This window comes from Thamnophis sirtalis, unplaced genomic scaffold (assembly GCF_051295495.1).
Source record: "Thamnophis sirtalis isolate CommonGarterSnake01/CBP01778 unplaced genomic scaffold, rThaSir2_p1.2 scaffold_4, whole genome shotgun sequence".
NCBI classification, from domain to species: Eukaryota; Metazoa; Chordata; class Lepidosauria; order Squamata; family Natricidae; genus Thamnophis; species Thamnophis sirtalis.
In genome coordinates this window covers 141,974,024-141,994,259 of record NW_028261384.1, presented here as the reverse complement: position 1 = coordinate 141,994,259, position 20,236 = coordinate 141,974,024, and the positions used below count along the sequence as shown (strand labels likewise).

At 47.9% G+C, this 20,236-nt stretch overlaps 2 protein-coding genes across 2 annotated transcripts in view; both read left to right on the top strand.

Annotated features, from left to right (window-relative positions):
- LOC106554792 (asialoglycoprotein receptor 1) overlaps positions 1-10,046 on the top strand; it is a 14,421-nt gene extending 4,375 nt beyond the window's left edge. The window contains exons 2-8 of the mRNA XM_087714301.1: positions 293-418; positions 569-664; positions 1,129-1,200; positions 3,358-3,450; positions 5,722-5,873; positions 7,517-7,623; positions 9,243-10,046. Coding sequence (XP_087570427.1) covers positions 293-418; positions 569-664; positions 1,129-1,200; positions 3,358-3,450; positions 5,722-5,873; positions 7,517-7,623; positions 9,243-9,393 — 797 coding nt within the window. The 3' untranslated portion in view covers positions 9,394-10,046. The remainder of the gene's footprint in view (positions 1-292; positions 419-568; positions 665-1,128; positions 1,201-3,357; positions 3,451-5,721; positions 5,874-7,516; positions 7,624-9,242) is intronic.
- Positions 10,047-16,381: 6,335 nt separating this feature from the next.
- KCTD11 (potassium channel tetramerization domain containing 11) lies at positions 16,382-19,925 on the top strand. Its single transcript, XM_087712126.1, has 2 exons — positions 16,382-16,416; positions 18,614-19,925. The coding sequence occupies exon 2, from the start codon at positions 18,628-18,630 to the stop codon at positions 19,624-19,626; it is 999 nt and encodes a 332-aa protein (XP_087568252.1). The 5' UTR covers positions 16,382-16,416; positions 18,614-18,627; the 3' UTR covers positions 19,627-19,925.
- Positions 19,926-20,236: the final 311 nt, after the last annotated feature.

Sequence of the window (20,236 nt, the reverse complement as noted above, 5' to 3'; positions counted from 1 at the left end):
AAAGTAAATAAAATAAATAAAATAAATAAAATAAAAAATAAAATAAAAAATAAAATAAAAAATAATAAATAAAATTAATAAATAAAAATAATAAATAAAATTAATAAATAAAATTAATAAATAAAATAAAAATAAATAAATAAAATAATAAACAAAACAGAACTCAACTGAACTAAAACTGAACTCTGGGAGTGGAAATCCACCCAGGCAGCCCTCACAGCGTCCCTCAGACAAACAAACCTCCTTTCTAAGGTTTGGGAAAGAAACCATGGTTTGCTTCCTCTCTTCTTAGCCCCTCCGAAGCTGCCTCAAAGCCGGACGTGGCTCCAACGGACTTTCCCCAGCCGGCGCCGAGTTCTAATCCTGCTGGCTCTGAGCTTCGTCCTCACCATCGCGGTGATGGTCTTCGGCGTCAAAGGTGAGCGTGTCGCTGGGCCCGAAAACGGCGTCCTACGGCCTGAGCAAGGGCAAAAAAGTCGAGGGGGAGTGAGCGGGCACCACCAGGTGATCACCAACGGGGCATTTTTTCCCCCCTTCCTCAGCCATTTTGTATTTTTCTTCTCCTCAGGACATTTTTACAACATGGAGTTGAAGGAGACGCAGGAGAGCCTGAAGAGCCTCAATGAAACAGTCGGGACGCAGTTTGCCAAGCTTCTGAGGAAGGGTAAACCTCGTCCAGGTTACTTAACAGAGTCGGAAGGGGCCTTGGAGGTCATCTAGTCCAACCCCCTGCCCCAAGCAGTATCCTGATTGATTGATTGATTGATTGATGTGGTCTAGAGTCTCCTGCTTTAGAAGACCTCCAAGGTCTCTTTCAGCTTCTATTCTCATTGATTGATTGATTGATTGATTGACGTGGTCTAGAGTCTCCTGCTTGACCAGGGGGCTGGACTAGAAGACCTCCAAGGTCCCTTCCCGCTCTATCCTGATTGATTGATTGATTGATTGACGTGGTCTAGGGTCTCCTGCTTGAGCAGGGGGCTGGATTAGAAGACCTCCAAGGTCCTTCCAGCTCTATCCTGATTGATTGATTGATTGATGGATGGACGTGGTCTAGCGTCTCCTGCTCGATCAGGGGGCTGGACTAGGAGACCTCCAAGGTCCCTTCATTCCACCTGTGTTTCGCAGAGGACGACGCGGAGAGAGAACTGAAGGAGACGGAAGTGAAAGTGAAGCAGTTGACGGAGGAGTCCAACAGAGGTAAGGAAGAAAAAGGCCCTTCCTGTCAGGTGCCGAAAAACCAGATCCTCGACCTACGACCAGAAACGAGCCCCCACATTTCTGTCGCTAAGCAAGTCCATTGAATTCGGACCCGTTTTACGACTCGTCTTGCCCCCGTTGTTAAGCGAATCGCAGCCGCTGTTGAATGAGTCACATGGTTGTTAAGTGAACCCCGGACGCTCGCAAACGATCCCCATGTCCATCGTAAGTACATGCCGGGTGGCAAGCGTCGTAATTTGGCTCCATGACCACGGTCGTAAGTGTGAAAAAACATTCAGGGGTCCCTTTTTTCCAGCGCCATTGTAACTGGGAAGGGTCACTAAACGGGTGGCTGTAGGTGTGGGCAACCGGTGTGGATTTTATCCCTGGTGGAAGGAGCTGAGCCACGAGGAGGGTGTAACCGCCCTGCCCTTCCTTCCGCCTGGCGTCCCGGGAGGGACAGCTGGGACGCCCAGGGAGCCTTCATGTGGGCAGACTGCCTGGCACCCGTGGAAGCAGCCGCCGGTGGCTTCCCTGGCACGGATGCCTCTTTCGGGGCATTTGAAAAGGGAGGGGAGGATTCAGCTCCTCTTATTTCTTTTATTTTTCCCCTTGGCAAACCCCAAGAAAAAGGGGGGAGGTCTTGGCAGACGAAGCCCCCCGCCCCCCCGCCCAGATTTCATTTCATCGTATTTTATTTTATTATTTATTTTATTTTATTTATTTATTATTTTATTTATTTTATTTATTTATTTTATTTATTTTATTTATTTTATTTATTTTATTTATTTTATTTATTTTATTTATTTTATTTATTTTATTTATTTTATTTATTTTATTTATTTATTTATTTATTTATTTTATTTATTTTATTTATTTTATTTATTTTATTTATTTTATTTATTTTATTTATTTTATTTATTTTATTTATTTTATTATTTATTTTATTATTTATTTTATTTATTTCATTTATTTCATTTATTTCATTTCATCGTATTTTATTTTATTTTATTATTTTATTTTATTTTAATTTTTTATTTCTTTCATTTACTTTATTTGTTTTCTTTCTTTTCTTTTATTTCTTTTGCTTTTTTGCCTTATCCACTTTCGTTTTCTTTTTTACACGCTCTCCATATTTCTAAATTTATTTCAGTTTATTATTCTATTCTATTCCGTTGTTTTGTTTTATTATTTCCTTTCCTTTTTTGCTTGCTTTATTCAGCTGGGTTTTGTTTTTATAAGTTCTCCGTCTCACCATCTGTTTTATTTCTATGCAATAAAAAGAGAAATAGAAAAGCGATTATAAAAATAATTTCTGCCCACCCCAGCAATAAGTGGTGAAACTATTCCTAATTGGGTGACATTTTTAAAATGTGTTCTCTTTTTCCTTCCTTCCTTCCTTCCTTCCTTCCTTCCTTCCCTCCTTCTTTCCTTCCTTCCTTCTTTCCTTCCTTCCTTCTTTCCTTCCTTCTTTCCTTCCTTCCTTTCCTTCCTTCCTCTTACCATCCTTCCCACACTCCCTCTCTTTCTTTCCTTCCTTCCTCCCTCCCTCTCTCTCCCTCCCTCCCTTCCTTTCTTTCAATTTTCATTCTTTCTGTCTGCCTCTTTTCCTTCCTTTTTCTTTCTCTTTCTCCTTCCCTCCCTCTTTCTTTTCCTTCCTTCCTTCTTTTTCCTTTCTTCTTTCTTTCTTTCTTTCTTTCTTCTTTCTTTCTTTCTTTCTTTTCTTTTTCTTTCTTTCCATCTCTTTTCCTTCCTTCCTTCCTTCCTTCCTTTCTTCATTCCTTCTTTCTCTTTCTTCTTTTCTTTCTTTCTTTCCATCTCTTTTCCTTCCTTCCTTTCTTCCTTCCTTCTCTTTCTTCTTTTCTTTCTTTCTTTCATTTTTTCCTTTCCATCTCTTTTCCTTCCTCTTCCTTCCCCTCTTTTCCTTCCTTCCTTTTCCTTTCTTCTTTCTTTCTTTCTTCTTTTTTTCTTTCTTTTCTTTTTCTTTCTTTCCATTCTCTTTTCCTTCCTTCCTTCCTTCCTTCCTTCTTTCTCTTTCTTCTTTTCTTTCTTTCATTTTTTTCCTTTCCATCTCTTTTCCTTCCCCTTCCTTCCTTCCTTCCTTCCTTCCTTCCTTCCTTCCTTCCTTCCTTATTTCTCTCTCTCTCTCTTTCACAGCCACGACCCACCTCCTAAACCAGCTGAAGGAGCTGCGGAGGAATAACATTGCCCTCAATTGTGACTTCCAGGATTTCAAGCTCAACCGGACAGGTGCGGAGGGGGAGGGGGGAGGGGAGGGCATGCCAAGAGTGACGCCTGGCACCGATGGGCATAAAGAGAGGACCATCTCCCTGCTCGTCCTCCTTCCACCTGGTTGGCATCTGCAGCCTCTTCGCCCTGCCCGGGGGGGTTCAAAGGAGTTGAGGGGGGGGTGCTGTTTGGGCTTTGAGCCTCTTAATATGTGTAGCTCGGGGTGGGGGGGGGCTGTGAGTTCCTTGGGGGTCTCGGAGCTCGAGGGTTTTCTGGCAGACATTTCATTGCCCAACTAAATAACATCATCAGTGCTAGAAATGGAAAAGCTCACTCTGTCCTAGCACTGATGATGTTCCCTAGTTGGGTTATGAAACGTCTGGAAGAAAATAACCACGTTCAGAGAGCACCAAGGACCCCACAATTCTTCCTCCTCCCCCTCCCCCTCCTCCTCCTCCTCCTCCTCCTCCTCCTCCTCCTCCTCCTCCTCCTCCTCCCGCAACTCTTCCACCACTGATGACGTTCCCTAGTTGGGTCATGAAACGTTTGCAAGGAAACCAATCAGCTCAGAGAGCATTAAGGGCATCAAAGTATCCTTCCTTCCTCCTCCTTCCTTCCAGCACTGATGACGTTCCCTAGTTTGGTCATGAAACGTCTCCAAGAAAACCACCCAGCTCAGAGATCACTAAGGACCCCACAGTCCTCCTCTTCCTCCTCCTCTTCCTCTTCTCTGCAAACACCACTCCCTTCAAGCGCTGATGATGTTACCTAGTTGGGCCACAAAATGTCTGCCAGGGAAACCCCCCCCCAAGCTCAGGGACACCCCTCCCTCAAGGACCCCACAGTCCTCCTCCTCTTCCCCCTCCTCTCTGCAAACACCACTCCCTTCCAGCGCTGATGACATCCCATAGATGGGTCAGGAGACATTCCTCCACACCCACCAAGCTCTGAGACCCACCCACCCACCCTCCATCGTAGCCTTTCCCCTCAGCCAAATCGCATCCCGGGGCTGATGATGTTTCTTTGTGGCTGGGCTGCTTCGCTCGGAGGCTGAGCCGAGGATGCTGATGCCCCCCCCAGTGCATGATGGGAATATCCCTCCCCTCCCACCTTGTTTGGCCCTGGTTTGGAATGGATTCCGGGATGAATCACCAAAGGATGGGAAGAGCCCCCCACCCACCCCCCACCCCCCCGGCCATCTTTTCTCCCTGCCGTTTATTCGGCCGGGTGTCCTCTGCAAACGTCTCCGGGTGCCACCTGCATTTTTTGGGGCACCAGAAATAACTCCTGCGGGGGCTCACTGGCGCCTCGCCCTAAATTTGGGCTGGACCCAACCAGCCAGTTCTGCCACATTTTCTCGGTTTCCGGATGTTTTTCTCTTGCTTTTATTCTCCGCCCGGATGGGCGGAAGGAAGAATTATTTATTTACTATTTATTTATTTATTCTTTTCTTTTTCTTTCTTTCCATCTCTTTTCCTTCCTTCCTTCCTTCTTTCTCTTTCTTCTTTCCTTCTTTCACTTTTTTTCCTTTCCATCTCTTTTCCTTCCTCTTCCTGCCCCTCTTTTCCTTCCTTCCTTCTTTTTCCTTTCTTCTTTCTTTCTTTATTAAATATTTATTTATTAAATATATTAATCCCGAAAGGACTCTGGGCGGCTTACAAAAAAATGTCAGAAAAACACAAAAGATACAACGAAAACAGTTTAAAAATAGCAAACACCCTCACACCTTCAAAACGGAACTAAGAATCGTATTGGTCGTCCCCGACTTACAGCGATTCGTTTAGTGACTGTTGGAAAAAAGGGACACGGACATTCTCCCCACCCCACCCCAACGCGATCAAAATTTAGACCGATTCGTATTTACAACGGTCACAGCGTCCCGGGGTGGGGTGGTGGGTGGAGAGTGTCAGGTAAATCCCCTTTTTGCGACCTTCCGCCACAAGCAAAGTCAGGTTTGACTCGCTTAACGACCACGCAACTCGCTTACCCGCTGGGGGGGTTTGCTGAACAATGGTGGCCAGAAAGGTTGTAAAGTGGGGGAGGAGCGGAACTCGTTTTGTAAATGTCTCGCTTAACGACGGATGTTTCGGGGCTCCGCTGCGGCCGTAAGCCGAGGACCCTCCCTACATGAAAGCATTTTTGCTGCCCCCGAAACAGCACGAGAAGACGCCAGTCCTTTACGATGGCGGGCTTTTCTCACCGCCCAGAAGGAGAGGCAAGGCTAGCTCAGCCTGATGGGTGTTGTAGTCCAGCACAGCTGAAGGTCTCTCTCTGTCTCTCTCTTCTTCCCAGGCCGGACGGAGGCCTGTTGTCCCAGAGGTTGGGATGCGTTTCGGAAAAGCTGCTACTGGGAAAACCTAGTGGGGACGTCGTGGCAGGACGCCAAAGCCGAGTGCGAAAGCTTCGATGCTCACCTGGTGATCATCAATTCCTACGAGGAGCAGGTAGACGGCCCTACCTGGGTGGCTGTTTGACCCAGGAAGCAGTTGGACCAGGGGGGGGGTCTCCGGACATGGTCCCTTTAAGATGTGTGGACTTCAACTCCCACAATTCCTCTCTCAGCATAGCTGGCTGAGGAATCCTGGGAGTTGAAGTCCACCCGTCTTAAAGGAACCAAGTTTGCTGGCTGAGGGATCCTGGGAGTTGAAGTCCACCCGTCTTAAAGGAACCAAGTTTGCTGGCTGGGGAATCCTGGGAGTTGAAGTCCACCCGTCTTAAAGGAACCAAGTTTGCTGGCTGAGGGATCCTGGGAGTTGAAGTCCACCCGTCTTAAAGGAACCAAGTTTGCTGGCTGGGGAATCCTGGGAGTTGAAGTCCACCCGTCTTAAAGGAACCAAGTTTGCTGGCTGAGGGATCCTGGGAGTTGAAGTCCACCCGTCTTAAAGGAACCAAGTTTGCTGGCTGAGGGATCCTGGGAGTTGAAGTCCACCCGTCTTAAAGGAACCACGTTTGCTGGCTGAGGAATCCTGGGAGTTGAAGTCCACCCGTCTTAAAGGAACCAAGTTTGCTGGCTGGGGAATCCTGGGAGTTGAAGTCCACCAGTCTTAAAGGAACCAAGTTTGCTGGCTGGGGAATCCTGGGAGTTGAAGTCCACCCGTCTTAAAGGAACCAAGTTTGCTGACTGAGGATCCTGGGAGTTGAAGTCCACCCGTCTTAAAGGAACCAAGTTTGCTGGCTGGGGAATCCTGGGAGTTGAAGTCCACCAGTCTTAAAGGAACCAAGTTTGCTGACTGAGGAATCCTGGGAGTTGAAGTCCACCAGTCTTAAAGGAACCAAGTTTGCTGGCTGGGGAATCCTGGGAGTTGAAGTCCACCAGTCTTAAAGGAACCAAGTTTGCTGGCTGAGGAATCCTGGAGTTGAAGTCCACCAGTCTTAAAGGAACCAAGTTTGCTGGCTGAGGAATCCTGGGAGTTGAAGTCCACCAGCCTTAAAGGAACCAAGTTTGCTGGCTGAGGAATCCTGGGAGTTGAAGTCCACCAGTCTTAAAGGAACCAAGTTTGCTGGCTGAGGAATCCTGGGAGTTGAAGCCCACACGTCTTAAAGGGGCCAAGATTGGAGACCTCCTGAGACCAATATTTTTTCAACTTGGACCATTTTAAGAGGAGTGGACTTCAGCTCCCAGAATTCCCCAGCCAACCAAAACTTATCAAAATTCAGCATTAATAAGAACCAATGTGGTTAGACTAATTTTTGCATTTTTTAAAAAAATTGGGTCACTTTCTTAATAGACGGTGGGAATGAAGTCGACGTAATAGATCTTGATTTCAGGAAAATGCGGGACGGAATGGAACCATCCACGAGAAACTAAATGAATAAACCGGTTAAATATGGGATGTATGGCGTAACAATTAATTAAGGAGGGATCTTGATATGCTGGCTGGGGAATTCTGGGAGTTGAAGTCCACCCCCCGTAAAGTTGCTCAAAGGGATATTTCTACCTATCTAATTTTACTACTCGGTGTATTTGACGAGATATTTCTTTATTATATTTAGTATTCTGTGCTGGGGTGGATATTTCTTCAGGGGTAGAGCAAGATTTTCGGGTGCTGTGGGGGGTCTCAACTTCCCCCCCCTTTTTTTTTTACAGCAATTCGTGGCGGTCCGTGTCAAGCCCAACTATATGTGGATCGGATTGACGGACAGTAGCGGCAGCTGGAAGTGGGTGGACAATTCGCCCTACACAATGGTGTCACGGTAGGTTCCCCCCCCCTCCGCCACCAACCATCCAGAATTCCCCATGGATAGTCAGCCCTGAGGGGACCTCTCGAGGTCATCTAGACCAACCCCCTTTCCCCCCCCTCTCTGTTTAGCGCAGCGGGGGAATTCTGGGAATGGAACTCCAGCCGTCTTAAATCTGCCGAAAATTGTTCTACGTGGGTAGTCCTCAACTTAGGACGGGCTGTTTGAGGACCAGTCAAAGTCCCGACGGACTTTTTAATAGCTACGGATGACCTGTCCTCACAGTTACGCCGTGCGTAACGGCAGGGCAGATCCCGCTTTTGTGTGTGTACCGCTTCGTAGTTACGACCGGTGGCGGCGTCCCGCAGTCACGTCACCGCCACTGGAGAGTACCTTTATTTTATTTTATTTTATTTTAGTTTTTTTTATTTACTTTAGTATTTTATATTTTGTTTTATTTTATTTTATTATTTTGTTTCATTTTAATACTTTATATTTCATTTCATTTTAATATTTAATTTCATTTCATTTCATTTTAGTATTTCATATTTCATTTTATTTTACTTTGGTATTTTATAGTTCATTTTATTTTAATATTTAATATTTTGTTTTATTTTACTTTAGTATTTTATAGTTCATTTTATTTCATTTTAAGATTTTATATTTCATTTCATTTTACTTTAGCATTTTATATTTCATTTTATTTCATTTTAGTATTTTACATTTCATTTCGTTTTACTTTAGTATTTATATTTCATTTCATTTCACTTTATTTTAGTATTTTATATTTCATTTTAATATTTTACATTTCATTTCATTTTACTTCAATATTTAATATTTCATTTTATTTTAGTATTTTATATTTCATTTTAATATTTTATATTTCATTTCATTTTACTTTAGTATTTTATATTTCATTTTATTTCATTTTATTTTAGTATTTTATATTTCATTTTATTTCATTTTAATATTTTACATTTCATTTCATTTTACTTTAGTATTTTATATTTCATTTTATTTCATTTTATTTCATTTTATTTATTTTAATATTTTACATTTCATTTCATTTTACTTCAATATTTAATATTTCATTTTATTTTAGTATTTTATATTTCATTTTAATATTTTATATTTCATTTCATTTTACTTCAATATTTAATATTTCATTTTATTTTAGTATTTTATATTTCATTTTAATATTTTATATTTCATTTCATTTTACTTTAGCATTTTATATTTCATTTTATTTCATTTTATTTTAGTATTTTATATTTCATTTTATTTCATTTTAATATTTTACATTTCATTTCATTTTACTTTAGTATTTTATATTTCATTTTATTTCATTTTATTTTAGTATTTTATATTTCATTTTATTTCATTTTATTTCATTTTATTTTATTGTAATATTTTACATTTCATTTCATTTTACTTTAGTATTTTGTATTTCATTTCATTTCATTTTCCTTTAGTATTTTACATTTCATTTTAACATTTAATATTTCATTTGACTTCAGTATTTCATTTGGTTTCATCATTTCTGGGCTGGGTGCAGTCGTGTTGGAAGGCATCAGCAACCTAACCAACGCCTAACCAAATTCACCCCGATCTTCCGCCTTCCCTCTCTGACCCAGGGACTGGTGCCCAGAACAACCGGACAACTGGTACGACCACGAACTGGGGGGCCCGGAAGATTGCGCCCACCTCCACCGGAACGGTTGCTGGAATGATGACCACTGCAGCCGGCTCTACGGCTTCGTCTGCGAGTTGGAGATGAATAATTAAGGGAGGGGAGCGGGAAGCCCACCCACCCACCCACCCACCCAGAGGTTCCCCCCCCCCCAAGTGGACAATCAACCATCCTGGTTTAGATGCTGGCTAGATGCTGGCTAGATTCCTTGGTTCGCACTCAAGGTGGAAGCGGCCACCTTGAGACTCAGACTTCGACAACCTCCGTCCTTCCTCCCTCTGTTTCGGACTTTACAGCGAGTCCTCAACTTGCAACCATTAGTGACGGTTCGAAGTTACGACGACACACACAAAAAGAGAGATCAAAATTCGTAGGCTCGGCAACTGGCATGTACTTCTGCCTGTTGCATTGTGCCCCCCCTTTTCCGACCTTTTTTCAACCAGGAAGCTGGAGTCACTTCCCAGCCGTGGGACTCGCTGAACAGTGGCGGCGATTCGCTTAGCAACGGCGGCCGGGAAAGCCGTGCAATGGGGCGGCGCTCACTTTACAACTGCCTCGCTTAGCGACCGAAATGTTGGGCTGAATGGTGTTAAGACACACACACACACCCAATGGTGCCCAGATTCCCCATTTTAAGTCAGGACAATCATAAATCAAGGGATGCATTGTGACCGCATCCAATTTTATGCCTTCTTTTTTTTTTAATGTGGCGGTCATTAAGTGAGCCACAACGTGAATGCCATGAGTAAGGTACATATTTGGCTGGAAACAGGGGAAAATTATGTCATAAAGTGGGGCAGCCCATCAATTTTACAAACAAGGGTCGTAAGTAGCTTTTGGGGAGGTCCGTCGTAACTCTGAACCGTCGCTAAACTCATTGGTCGTTAAGTCGAGTATTACCTGCCTGCTTTGACTGCAAACTTAGCGCAACGGGGACATTGGTCAGAGGTCCGAGTTAAGTTTGACCTCTTCCCTGGCTAAGAGCGGCCGTTGTGCTCAAAATCCAGCCTTGATATGTGTGTATCTTTGATGTAAATCATGCATTAAAGGATTCCTCGATCCACCAGATCCAGATCCTCCCCTCTGCATCAGTCAGGCGAGGAATCTGGTTGGCTGCCGGAATGAGCCCCTTTCGGAGGCCGAGGATAGTTCGATGCAGAATAACAGAGTCGGAAGGGACCTTGGAGGTCTTCTAGTCCAACCCCCTGCCCAAGATCATAGAAATAGGGCTGGAAGGGACCTTAGAGGTCTTCTAGTCCAACCCACTGCCCAAGATCATAGAAACAGGGCTGGATGGGGCCTTAGAGGTCTTCTAGTCCAACCCACTGCCCAAGATCATAGAAACAGGGCTGGAAGGGACCTTAGAGATCTTCTAGTCCAACCCACTGCTCAAGATCATAGAAATAGGGCTGGAAGGGGCCTTAGAGGTCTTCTAGTCTAACCCCTTGCCCAAGATCATAGAAATAGGGCTGGAAGGGACCTTAGAGATCTTCTAGTCTAACCCCTTGCCCAAGATCATAGAAATAGGGCTGGAAGTGGCCTTAGAGGTCTTCTAGTCCAACCCACTGCCCAAGATCATAGAAATAGGGCTGGAAGGGACTTTAGAGATCTTCTAGTCTAACCTCTTGCCCAAGGTCATAGAAACAGGGCTGGAAGGGGCCTTTGAGGTCTTCTAGTCCAACCCCTTGCCCAAGATCATAGAAACAGAGCTGGAAGGGACCTTGGAGGTCTTCTAGTCCAACCCCCTGCCCAAGATCATAGAAACATAGGGCTAGAAGGGACCTTGGAGTTCTTCTAGTCTAGGCCAACCCCCTGCCCAAGATCATAGAAACATAGGGCTGGAAGGGACCTTGGAGGTCTTCTAGTCCAACCCCCTGCCCAAGATCATAGAAACATAGGGCTAGAAGGGACCTTGGAGTTCTTCTAGTCTAGGCCAACCCCCTGCCCAAGATCATAGAAACAGGGCTGGAAGGGACCTTGGAGGTCTTCTAGTCCAACCCCCTGCCCAAGATCATAGAAACATAGGGCTAGAAGGGACCTTGGAGTTCTTCTAGTCTAGGCCAACCCCCTTGCCCAAAATCATAGAAACAGGGCTGGAAGGGACCTTGGAGGTCTTCTAGTCCAACCCCCTGCCCAAGATCATAGAAACATAGGGCTAGAAGGGACCTTGGAGTTCTTCTAGTCTAGGCCAACCCCCTGCCCAAGATCATAGAAACAGGGCTGGAAGGGATCTTAGAGGTCTTCTAGTCCAACCCCCCTGCCCAAGATCATAGAAACAGGGCTGGAAGGGGCCTTAGAGGTCTTCTAGTCCAACCCCCTGCCCAAGATCATAGAAACAGGGCTGGAAGGGGTCTTAGAGGTCTTCTAGTCCAACCCCCTGCCCAAGATCATAGAAACATAGGGCTGGAAGGGACCTTGGAGGTCTTCTAGTCCAACCCCCTGCCCAAGATCATAGAAACATAGGGCTAGAAGGGACCTTGGAGTTCTTCTAGTCTAGGCCAACCCCCTGCCCAAGATCATAGAAACAGGGCTGGAAGGGATCTTAGAGGTCTTCTAGTCCAACCCCCCTGCCCAAGATCATAGAAACAGGGCTGGAAGGGGCCTTAGAGGTCTTCTAGTCCAACCCCCTGCCCAAGATCATAGAAACAGGGCTGGAAGGGGTCTTAGAGGTCTTCTAGTCCAACCCCCCTGCCCAAGATCATAGAAACATAGGGCTGGAAGGGACCTTTGAGGTCTTCTAGTCCAACCCCCTGCCCAAGATCATAGAAACAGGGCTGGAAGGGGTCTTAGAGATCTTCTAGTCTAACCCCCTGCCCAAGATCATAGAAACATAGGGCTGGAAGGGGCCTTTGAGGTCTTCTAGTCCAACCCCCTGCCCAAGATCATAGAAACATAGGGCTGGAAGGGACCTTGGAGGTCTTCTAGTCCAACCCCCTGCCCAAGATCATAGAAACATAGGGCTAGAAGGGACCTTGGAGTTCTTCTAGTCTAGGCCAACCCCCTGCCCAAGATCATAGAAACAGGGCTGGAAGGGATCTTAGAGGTCTTCTAGTCCAACCCCCCTGCCCAAGATCATAGAAACAGGGCTGGAAGGGGCCTTAGAGGTCTTCTAGTCCAACCCCCTGCCCAAGATCATAGAAACAGGGCTGGAAGGGGTCTTAGAGGTCTTCTAGTCCAACCCCCCTGCCCAAGATCATAGAAACATAGGGCTAGAAGGGACCTTGGAGTTCTTCTAGTCTAGGCCAACCCCCTGCCCAAGATCATAGAAACAGGGCTGGAAGGGATCTTAGAGGTCTTCTAGTCCAACCCCCCTGCCCAAGATCATAGAAACATAGGGCTAGAAGGGACCTTGGAGTTCTTCTAGTCTAGGCCAACCCCCTGCCCAAGATCATAGAAACAGGGCTGGAAGGGATCTTAGAGGTCTTCTAGTCCAACCCCCCTGCCCAAGATCATAGAAACAGGGCTGGAAGGGGCCTTAGAGGTCTTCTAGTCCAACCCCCTGCTCGAGCAGGAGACCCTACACCATTTCAGACAATTGTCGGTCCAATCTCTTCTTAAAAGCCTCTAATGACGGAACAACCACGACGTTCCCGTGTCTAGGGGTTCAGTCAACCCTGCCGACGGCCGGCCACTGCTCCTTCTCCAAAAGGGTCTCCATGTTCGGGCAGAGAGGCAACCGGCAATGTAGCCAGTCCCAGACACCTTCCCTGGCCTAGGTGGGACGTGCCGAGCCGTCCGTCTCGGAGCAGGAAAGGTTGTGAGGCAGCTGTATGGCGGCTCCTGTGGCTGACTCACCAGCTTCAAGCCAGGGCGTGAAAGCCAGATGGCTTGGCTTAACCATGTTTATTCCTTTAGCAACAGGATGCAACATCCTTAAGGACGGCTCTCTCCCAACCCTTCGGATGGAGACCTTTGAACCTGGGGATGGAAAGAGAAAGAAGCTTGGGGAGTTGGATCAAGTCACCTCCCCCGGGGTGGTCCTCTGGAGCTAGGGGTCTCCAACCATGGACACTTTTAAGACTAGTGGACTTCAACTCCCAGAATTCCTCATCCGGCTTCGCATTAAGACTTTGGGGGACTTCTGGGAGTTGAAGTCCATCTCTCTTAAAGTCCCCACGTTTGACAAGCACCGATTTCAACTGGGCTGAGTTTGGCTGGGGGATTCTGGGAGTTGAAGTCCACCTTTTTTTAAAATTTCCCAAGTTGAAAAGTAATGATTTAAGCAGCCTTTGCAAAGCATGCTGGCTGGGGGATTCTGGGAGTTGAAGTCCACCAGTCTTAAAGTCCCCAAGTTTGACAAGCACCGATTTCAACTGTGCTGAGTTTGGCTGGGGGATTCTGGGAGTTGAAGTCCACCAGTCTTAAAGTCCCCAAGTTTGACAAGCACCGATTTCAACTGTGCTGAGTTTGGCTGGGGGATTCTGGGAGTTGAAGTCCACCAGTCTTAAAGTCCCCACGTTTGACAAGCACGGACTGAAACTGTACTGAACCTGGCTGGGGGAATTCTGGGAGTTGAAGTCCACCTCTCTTCGAAGTCGCCACCTTGGGACTTTTTCTGCCTGGGACCGGGTTGGGGGGGGCAGGGGGGGCGCGGAATAAGGCCGGGGTGAGCCAAGGCCGCCGACTCACGCCACGGAGCCTGGGTGACTCAGCCAGCCAGCCAGTCTGAAATTCCATGCCGGTTTTGCAACGCCGCCACCGGAAAAAAACACTAAAACCTTTTGCGGGAGGGTGTGCATTCAGACAAGCACGACAAGGGATTACGTGCGGCTGGAAACGGGGGCCCGGCTGGATGCGGAGGAGGCCTGCTCTCCACTTAAGGAGCTGGTTGGTTTGGTTCCCCGCCTGGGAGACGGAGGCGTCATTAGCCCTGGAATGCCATCGCGCTAATTAAGGACAGAAGGCAAGGCGGCCCTGGGAGATGAGCCCTTCGGCTCCCAAACCCCGGATGTGAGGCGGGTTGTAAGATGCCAGCAGTCCTCCTCGCCTTACGACAGTTCGTTTAGCGGCCGTTCAAAGTTACAACAGGAAAAAGTGATTTATGACCACAGGATCTACATTCAAATGATCGGCAACCGGTTTGGTATTCGTGATGGTGGCAGCGTCACCCCCGGGGGGGGGGGCACGTGATTTGGGACCTTCTGACCAGCCGAGTCCACGGGGGAAGCCAAGTTCACTGAACGACACGGTCACTAACTGAGCAACGGCAGCGGTGCGCTTAACGACCGTGGCCTGGAAGGTTGCAAAATGGGAGCGAAACTCACTTCTCTGAGCAACCGAAATTTTGGGGGCTCGGTTCTGGTCCCCAGTTAAGGATTACCTGAGTCTACAGTATCCCATCCTCCCGTTCCTTCCCACAAGAACCTCCCTGCTAGGTAGGCCGAGCTGAGGAAAGAAAGAAAGAAAGAAAGTGAGAGAGAGAGAGAGAAAGAGAGAAAAGAGTGAGAGAAAGAAAGGGAAAGGGAAAAGAAAAAAGCGAGAGAGAGAGAGAGATAGAGATAGAGGGAGAAAGGGACAGAAAGAAACAGAGAGAAAGGGAGAGAGAGAAAGAGAAAAAGAGGGGGGGAAGAAAGAAAGGGAGAGAGAGAAAGGGAGAGAGAGAAAGAGAAAAAGAGAGGGGGGAAAGAAAGAAAGAAAGAAAGAGAGAGAAAGGGAGAGAGAGAAAGAGAGAGGGGGAAAGAATGAAAGAGAAAGAGAGACAGAAAGGGAAACAAAGAGAGAGGGAAAGAAAGAAAGAGAGGGAGAAAGAAAGGGAGAGAGAAAGAAAAAAGAGTGAGAGAAAGGGAAAGAAAGACAGAGACAGAAAGAGAGGGAGAGAAAGGGAGAGAAAAAGAAAGAAAAAGATGGAAAGAGAGAGACAGAGAGAGGGGGAGAGAGACAAAGAGAGAGAAAGAAACAGAGAAAGAGAGAGAAAAAGAGAGGGAGAAAGAAAGAATGAGAAAAAGAGAAAGGGAGAGAAAAAAGAGAAAGAGAAAGAGAGAGGGAAAGAGAGGAAATGAAGAAAGAGAAAGAGGGAGAGAAAGAAAAAGACAGACAGAAAAAGAGAGAGAGAAAGAGAGGGAAAGAAAGAAAGAGAGACAGAAAGAGGGAGGGAGAGAGGGAAGAAAGAGAGAGGGAAAGAAAGGGAAAGAAAGAGAGAAAGGGAAAGAAAGAGAGGGAAAGAGACAGAAAGAGAGGGAAAGAAAGAGAAAGGGAGAAAGAAAGAGGGAAAGAAAGAAAGAGAGAGACAGAAAGAGGGAGGGAAAGAGTGGGAAGAAAGAGAGAGGGAAAGAAAGAGAAAGAAAGAGAGAAAGGGAAAGAGAGAGTGGGAAGAAAGAGAGAGGGAAAGAAAGAAAAAGAAAGAGAGAAAGGGAAGGAAAGAGAGGGAAGAAAGAGAGAGGGAAAGAAAGAGAGAAAGGGAAAGAGAGAGTGGGAAGAAAGAGAGAGGGAAAAAAAGAGAAAGAAAGAGAGAAAGGGAAGGAAAGAGAGGGAAGAAAGAGAGAGGGAAAGAAAGAGAAAGAAAGAGAGAAAGGGAAAGAGAGAGAGGGAAAGAGAGAGAGAAAGGGAGGGGCGGGACTGGGACAGTCCCCAAATCTCTCAAGAACTCAGGGGGGCCCCCAGGGGAGATTTGAACCCGGGTTTCCCACTTTCCCACGCAAACTTTTCAAAAGTTTGCGCTGTCCAAAATCCGAACTGCTGGGGGCTCTCCCCCCCCCCCGGGCACACACTCCTGGAGGAGGTCCTACACCAGCTAGGGGGTCTGTTCCAGATTGCGGCGAGGCTCCGTCGCTAAATAGGGCACAAGCGGCGGCAGCGCCCCCACCCCTCCACCCGGGGGTCCGGGGTTGGAGGGGGGGAGGAAAGGTTGAGACCCCCACCCGGGGACCCCGGAGGAGGTCCTAGACCCGCCAGGGGGTCGGTTCCCAATTGCGGCGAGGCTCCGTCGCTAAACGAGGCCGAAGCGGCGGCGGCGGCGCCCCCACCCCACCTACCGGCCGCTTTCCCGGGGCGGGGAACGAGTCCTGCCCGCCCCCGCCGCTCCCGCCCCTATAAAGAGCCGCCGCCGCCGCCGGCAGCGCCCAGAGAAAACCGATCGGAGCAGCCGCGCTTGCTTTGCCCGCACCGGAGACCCCCGGCAGGTAAGGAGACCCCTCCCCTCCTCCATCACCCCCGGGGAGGGGAGAGCTGTCCGGCTCCCCCAAGCCCACCCCTCCCTCCTTCTGCTCCCCCCACCCCTGCTGGAGGAATCACAGCCGGGGACCCTCTCGCCCCCCCCAGCCCGTGGGAGGGGGTGGGGGGCTTCCCAGGACGACCCTCCCCCGCTTTAGGGCAGGGAGGACTCCAGTTCCCATCCTCCTTCGCCTGATGGGAGCGGAGTCCCAGGCTTCCCTCCCCCACTTTTACAACTTCTGATGTTTCCCCCCCCTCCCCCCAACTCACACACCCCTTTCGGGGGGGGGGCAGAGGAGGAAGGGGGGGCAGGATCCCACTGGGACGTCCCGGACTGGGAACCGCCCCCACCTGGCCGGGGAGGCGCCCCTTCCCCGCCCTCCGCCCCGTTTGCCTGGGATCTCAGCTCTGCCCCCCCCCCCCAGCCCCGAAAAGTGTGGGTGGGGGGAAGGCGACCCCAGAAGGGACTTTGGGAAGAGTTGCCAAGATTTGGTTTTTCTCCCACGTTGGAAAAAATATCAGGTGGCGTCTCTTTGTTTATTTATTCCTTTTGTCTCTCTCTCTCTCTCTCTCTCTCTCTCTCTCTCTCTCTCTCTCTCTCTCTCTCTCTCTCTCTCTCTCTTTCTCTTTCTCTCTCTCTCTCTCTCTCTCTCCCTCTGCATCTCTCTCCATCTCTCTCTTTCTGTTTCTATCTTTCTCCCTGTTTTCTCTCTCTATTTTATATATCTCTTTCTCTCTGTCTCTCTCTGTCTCTCTCTCTCTAACTCTATTTTTCTATCTTCCTCGCTCTCTATTTTCTCTGTCTTTCTATCTATATCTCTTTCTCTCTCTTTCTTTCTCTCTATATAGTATCTATCTTTCTTTCTCTTTCTATCTATATCGATTTTTCTTTCTCTATTTTTCTTACTCTCTATTTCTTATCTATCTATCTGTCTGTCTATCTATCTATCTATCTATCTATCTATCTATCTATCTATCTATCTCTATCTACCTATCTATCTCTTCCCCCCTCTCTCATATCTATTTTTCTATCTCTATCTTTCTCTTTCCATCTATAACTTTCTTTCTTTCTCTTTCGCTATCTATCTCTATCTTCCTCTCTCTCTCTCTCTCTATCCATAACTATCTAACTATCTTTCTTTCTTTCTTTATTTATTTCTCTTTCACTATCTATCTTTATCTTCCTCTCTCTCATTCTATCTATAACTATCTATCTTTCTTTCTTTCTCTCTCTTTCGCTATCTATATCTTCCTCTCGCTCTTTTTATATCTATCTATCTATCTATCTTTCTTTCTTTCTTTCTTTCTTTCTTTCTTTCTCTTTCACTATATCTCTAGCTTCCTCTCTCTTTTTATATCTGTCTGTCTGTCTATCTATCTATCTATCTATCTATCTATCTATCTATCTATCTATCTATCTTTATCAAATTATTATGCCCCCCGCTCACTGTCACAGTAACTCTGTATGGCTCCCAATACAGGTAATCCTCAACTTTACAACCATTCATTTAATGACCGTTTAGAGTTACGACAGTGCTGAAAAAAGTGGCCTATGACCATTTTTCACTCTTAACAAACGTTTCAGTGGATCGCGGGGTCAAAATCCGGATAGTCGCAGTATCCTGTGATCAACGGGGGGGGGGGGAGCCCGATTCACTTAACAATCGTGTTGCTCACTTAACAACTGCAGTGATTCACTTAACAACAGTGGCAAGAAAAGTCATTAAAACGGGGCTAAATTGTACTGATAAGTCTAACACTATAATATCAATCACCTTCATTTAACGAGCCCGTAATCCCTTGCGGGGTGGAGTCTGGGCAACTGAATGAAGCCAGCAGAGTGATTTCATGGCCGGATGCCCTGCCCTGACGCCAGTACGGAGTTTTGTTCAGCAGATAATATTCTCATGGTGCCCAGAGAGAGAAATTCTCTGCCTAGGATCGAACTCACAGCCGCCCGATTGAGGCGAGAGCTCCACTTCCAGACCACCCCACCCCTCCTGAACAAAATAGTATATTGCGCATTAATATATAATATATATTAAATGGAAATATAATAAAAAGTACCAAACGATTACAGAGGATGACATAGGAAGCTCGGGAAAACAGCGGGCGCACCCATCCAGCACACCCCAAATCACGTACCCCCTTCTCGTCTTCCCACAGGTGTCTTCGTCAGGATGCCGGACACTTGCCAGGGCCCAGGCCGGCTTGGCCCCCTGGTGACCCTGAACGTGGGGGGTAAACTCTACAGCACCACCCTGGAAACTTTGACCCGCTTCCCTGATTCCATGTTGGGCGCCATGTTCCGGGGTCCCCAACCGGCCCTCCTGGACAGCTGCGGGAACTACTTCATCGACCGCGACGGCAAGACTTTCCGCCACATCCTGAACTTCCTCCGGTTCGGCCGCCTGGACCTTCCGGAGGGCTACGCCGAGCTCTCTCTGCTGCGGGCCGAAGCGGACTTCTACCAGATCCGTCCGCTCCTGGAACAACTGCGGCGGGTCGAGGCAGAGCGATGGCGCCAGAGGAGCAACGCGGTGCTCCATGCCGATGTGGATGCGACCCAGCGCCGGCTGCATTTCAACGTGCGCCGCGGACCCCAAAACTATGAGCTCAGCTCTTGCATCGTGGAGATCTTCACCGCAAACGTCTTCTGCACCGACCGACACTTCCTGGCTGTACTGCGTAGGCAGCTGGGCCGCCTTGAGTGTGTCAACGGGAATTTGGACGAAGGGTCTTCTGACGGACAGCCGGACCCGTCACGGAAAGGATCAGGTGTTCCCAAAACTCAGCCAACCCTCCGGGAAGGCGAAGGAAGGAAGAGGTGGTCTACTAATGGCGACCGGAGAATTTGTCCGGATGACTCCTCGGACGAAGACACGGAGACGGATGACGAGACGTCGGACGGTTCTCCGGGAAGGTCCCGCGTAGAAGCCACCACGTGCCACCATTTGTGCTTGGAGTGGGCCCCGTGGCCGGCCGCGCTGCCCGCCGCGGAGTACGCCAAACAGAAGTTCCGCCGGCTACGGGTGGACGGGCGAGAGATCAGCTCCTCCAACCAATTCCTGGAAGAGGTCCTGAAGTTGGCCTTGGCCCAAGGCTTCCGTGTGGATTCGGTCTTCCCGGATCCGGCTGATATCCTGAACGCTCGTTCTTTGCGTTTCGTACGACAGTGAATCGCTCAGCCAAACGTTCGGGGCAGAGGCAGCCCGTGGCAGTCGACGCTACCGCGAGGTGGACCAAGAAGGTAAGCCTGCGCCTGCAGCCGTAATGCAATGCGCGTGTGACAACCCGCTCCCACATGCCACGCTCCCCCCCCGTGCATGCGCTGGGCCGACGGCACACATGCCCGCAGATTTTTGCTGCCCGAGCAGGGGGTTGGACTAGAAGACCTCTAAGGTCCCTTCCCACTGTTACAGGTAGTCCTCGACTTACAACCATTCATTTAGTGACCGCTCCAAGTTACGACCGCACGGAACCAAGCAGCTTACGGCCGTTTCCACACTTCAATTAAGAACATCCCCAGGGTCACAGGAGCCCAATTCAGCCGCCTGGCAACTGACTCCTATTTATGACGGTTGCAGTGTCCCGTCCGTCCCGTGATTCCCCCTTTAGCGACCGTCGGACAAACCGAAGTCCAATGCGGAATCCAGATTCGTTTAGCCGTCGTGTGACGAATTTCACAATCGCGGGGATTCCCTTAACAACAGTGACCGGAAAGCTCGTAAAACGGGGCAAAAGTCGCTTAAATGTCTTGCTTAACGACAGAAATTGGTCGTAAGTCGA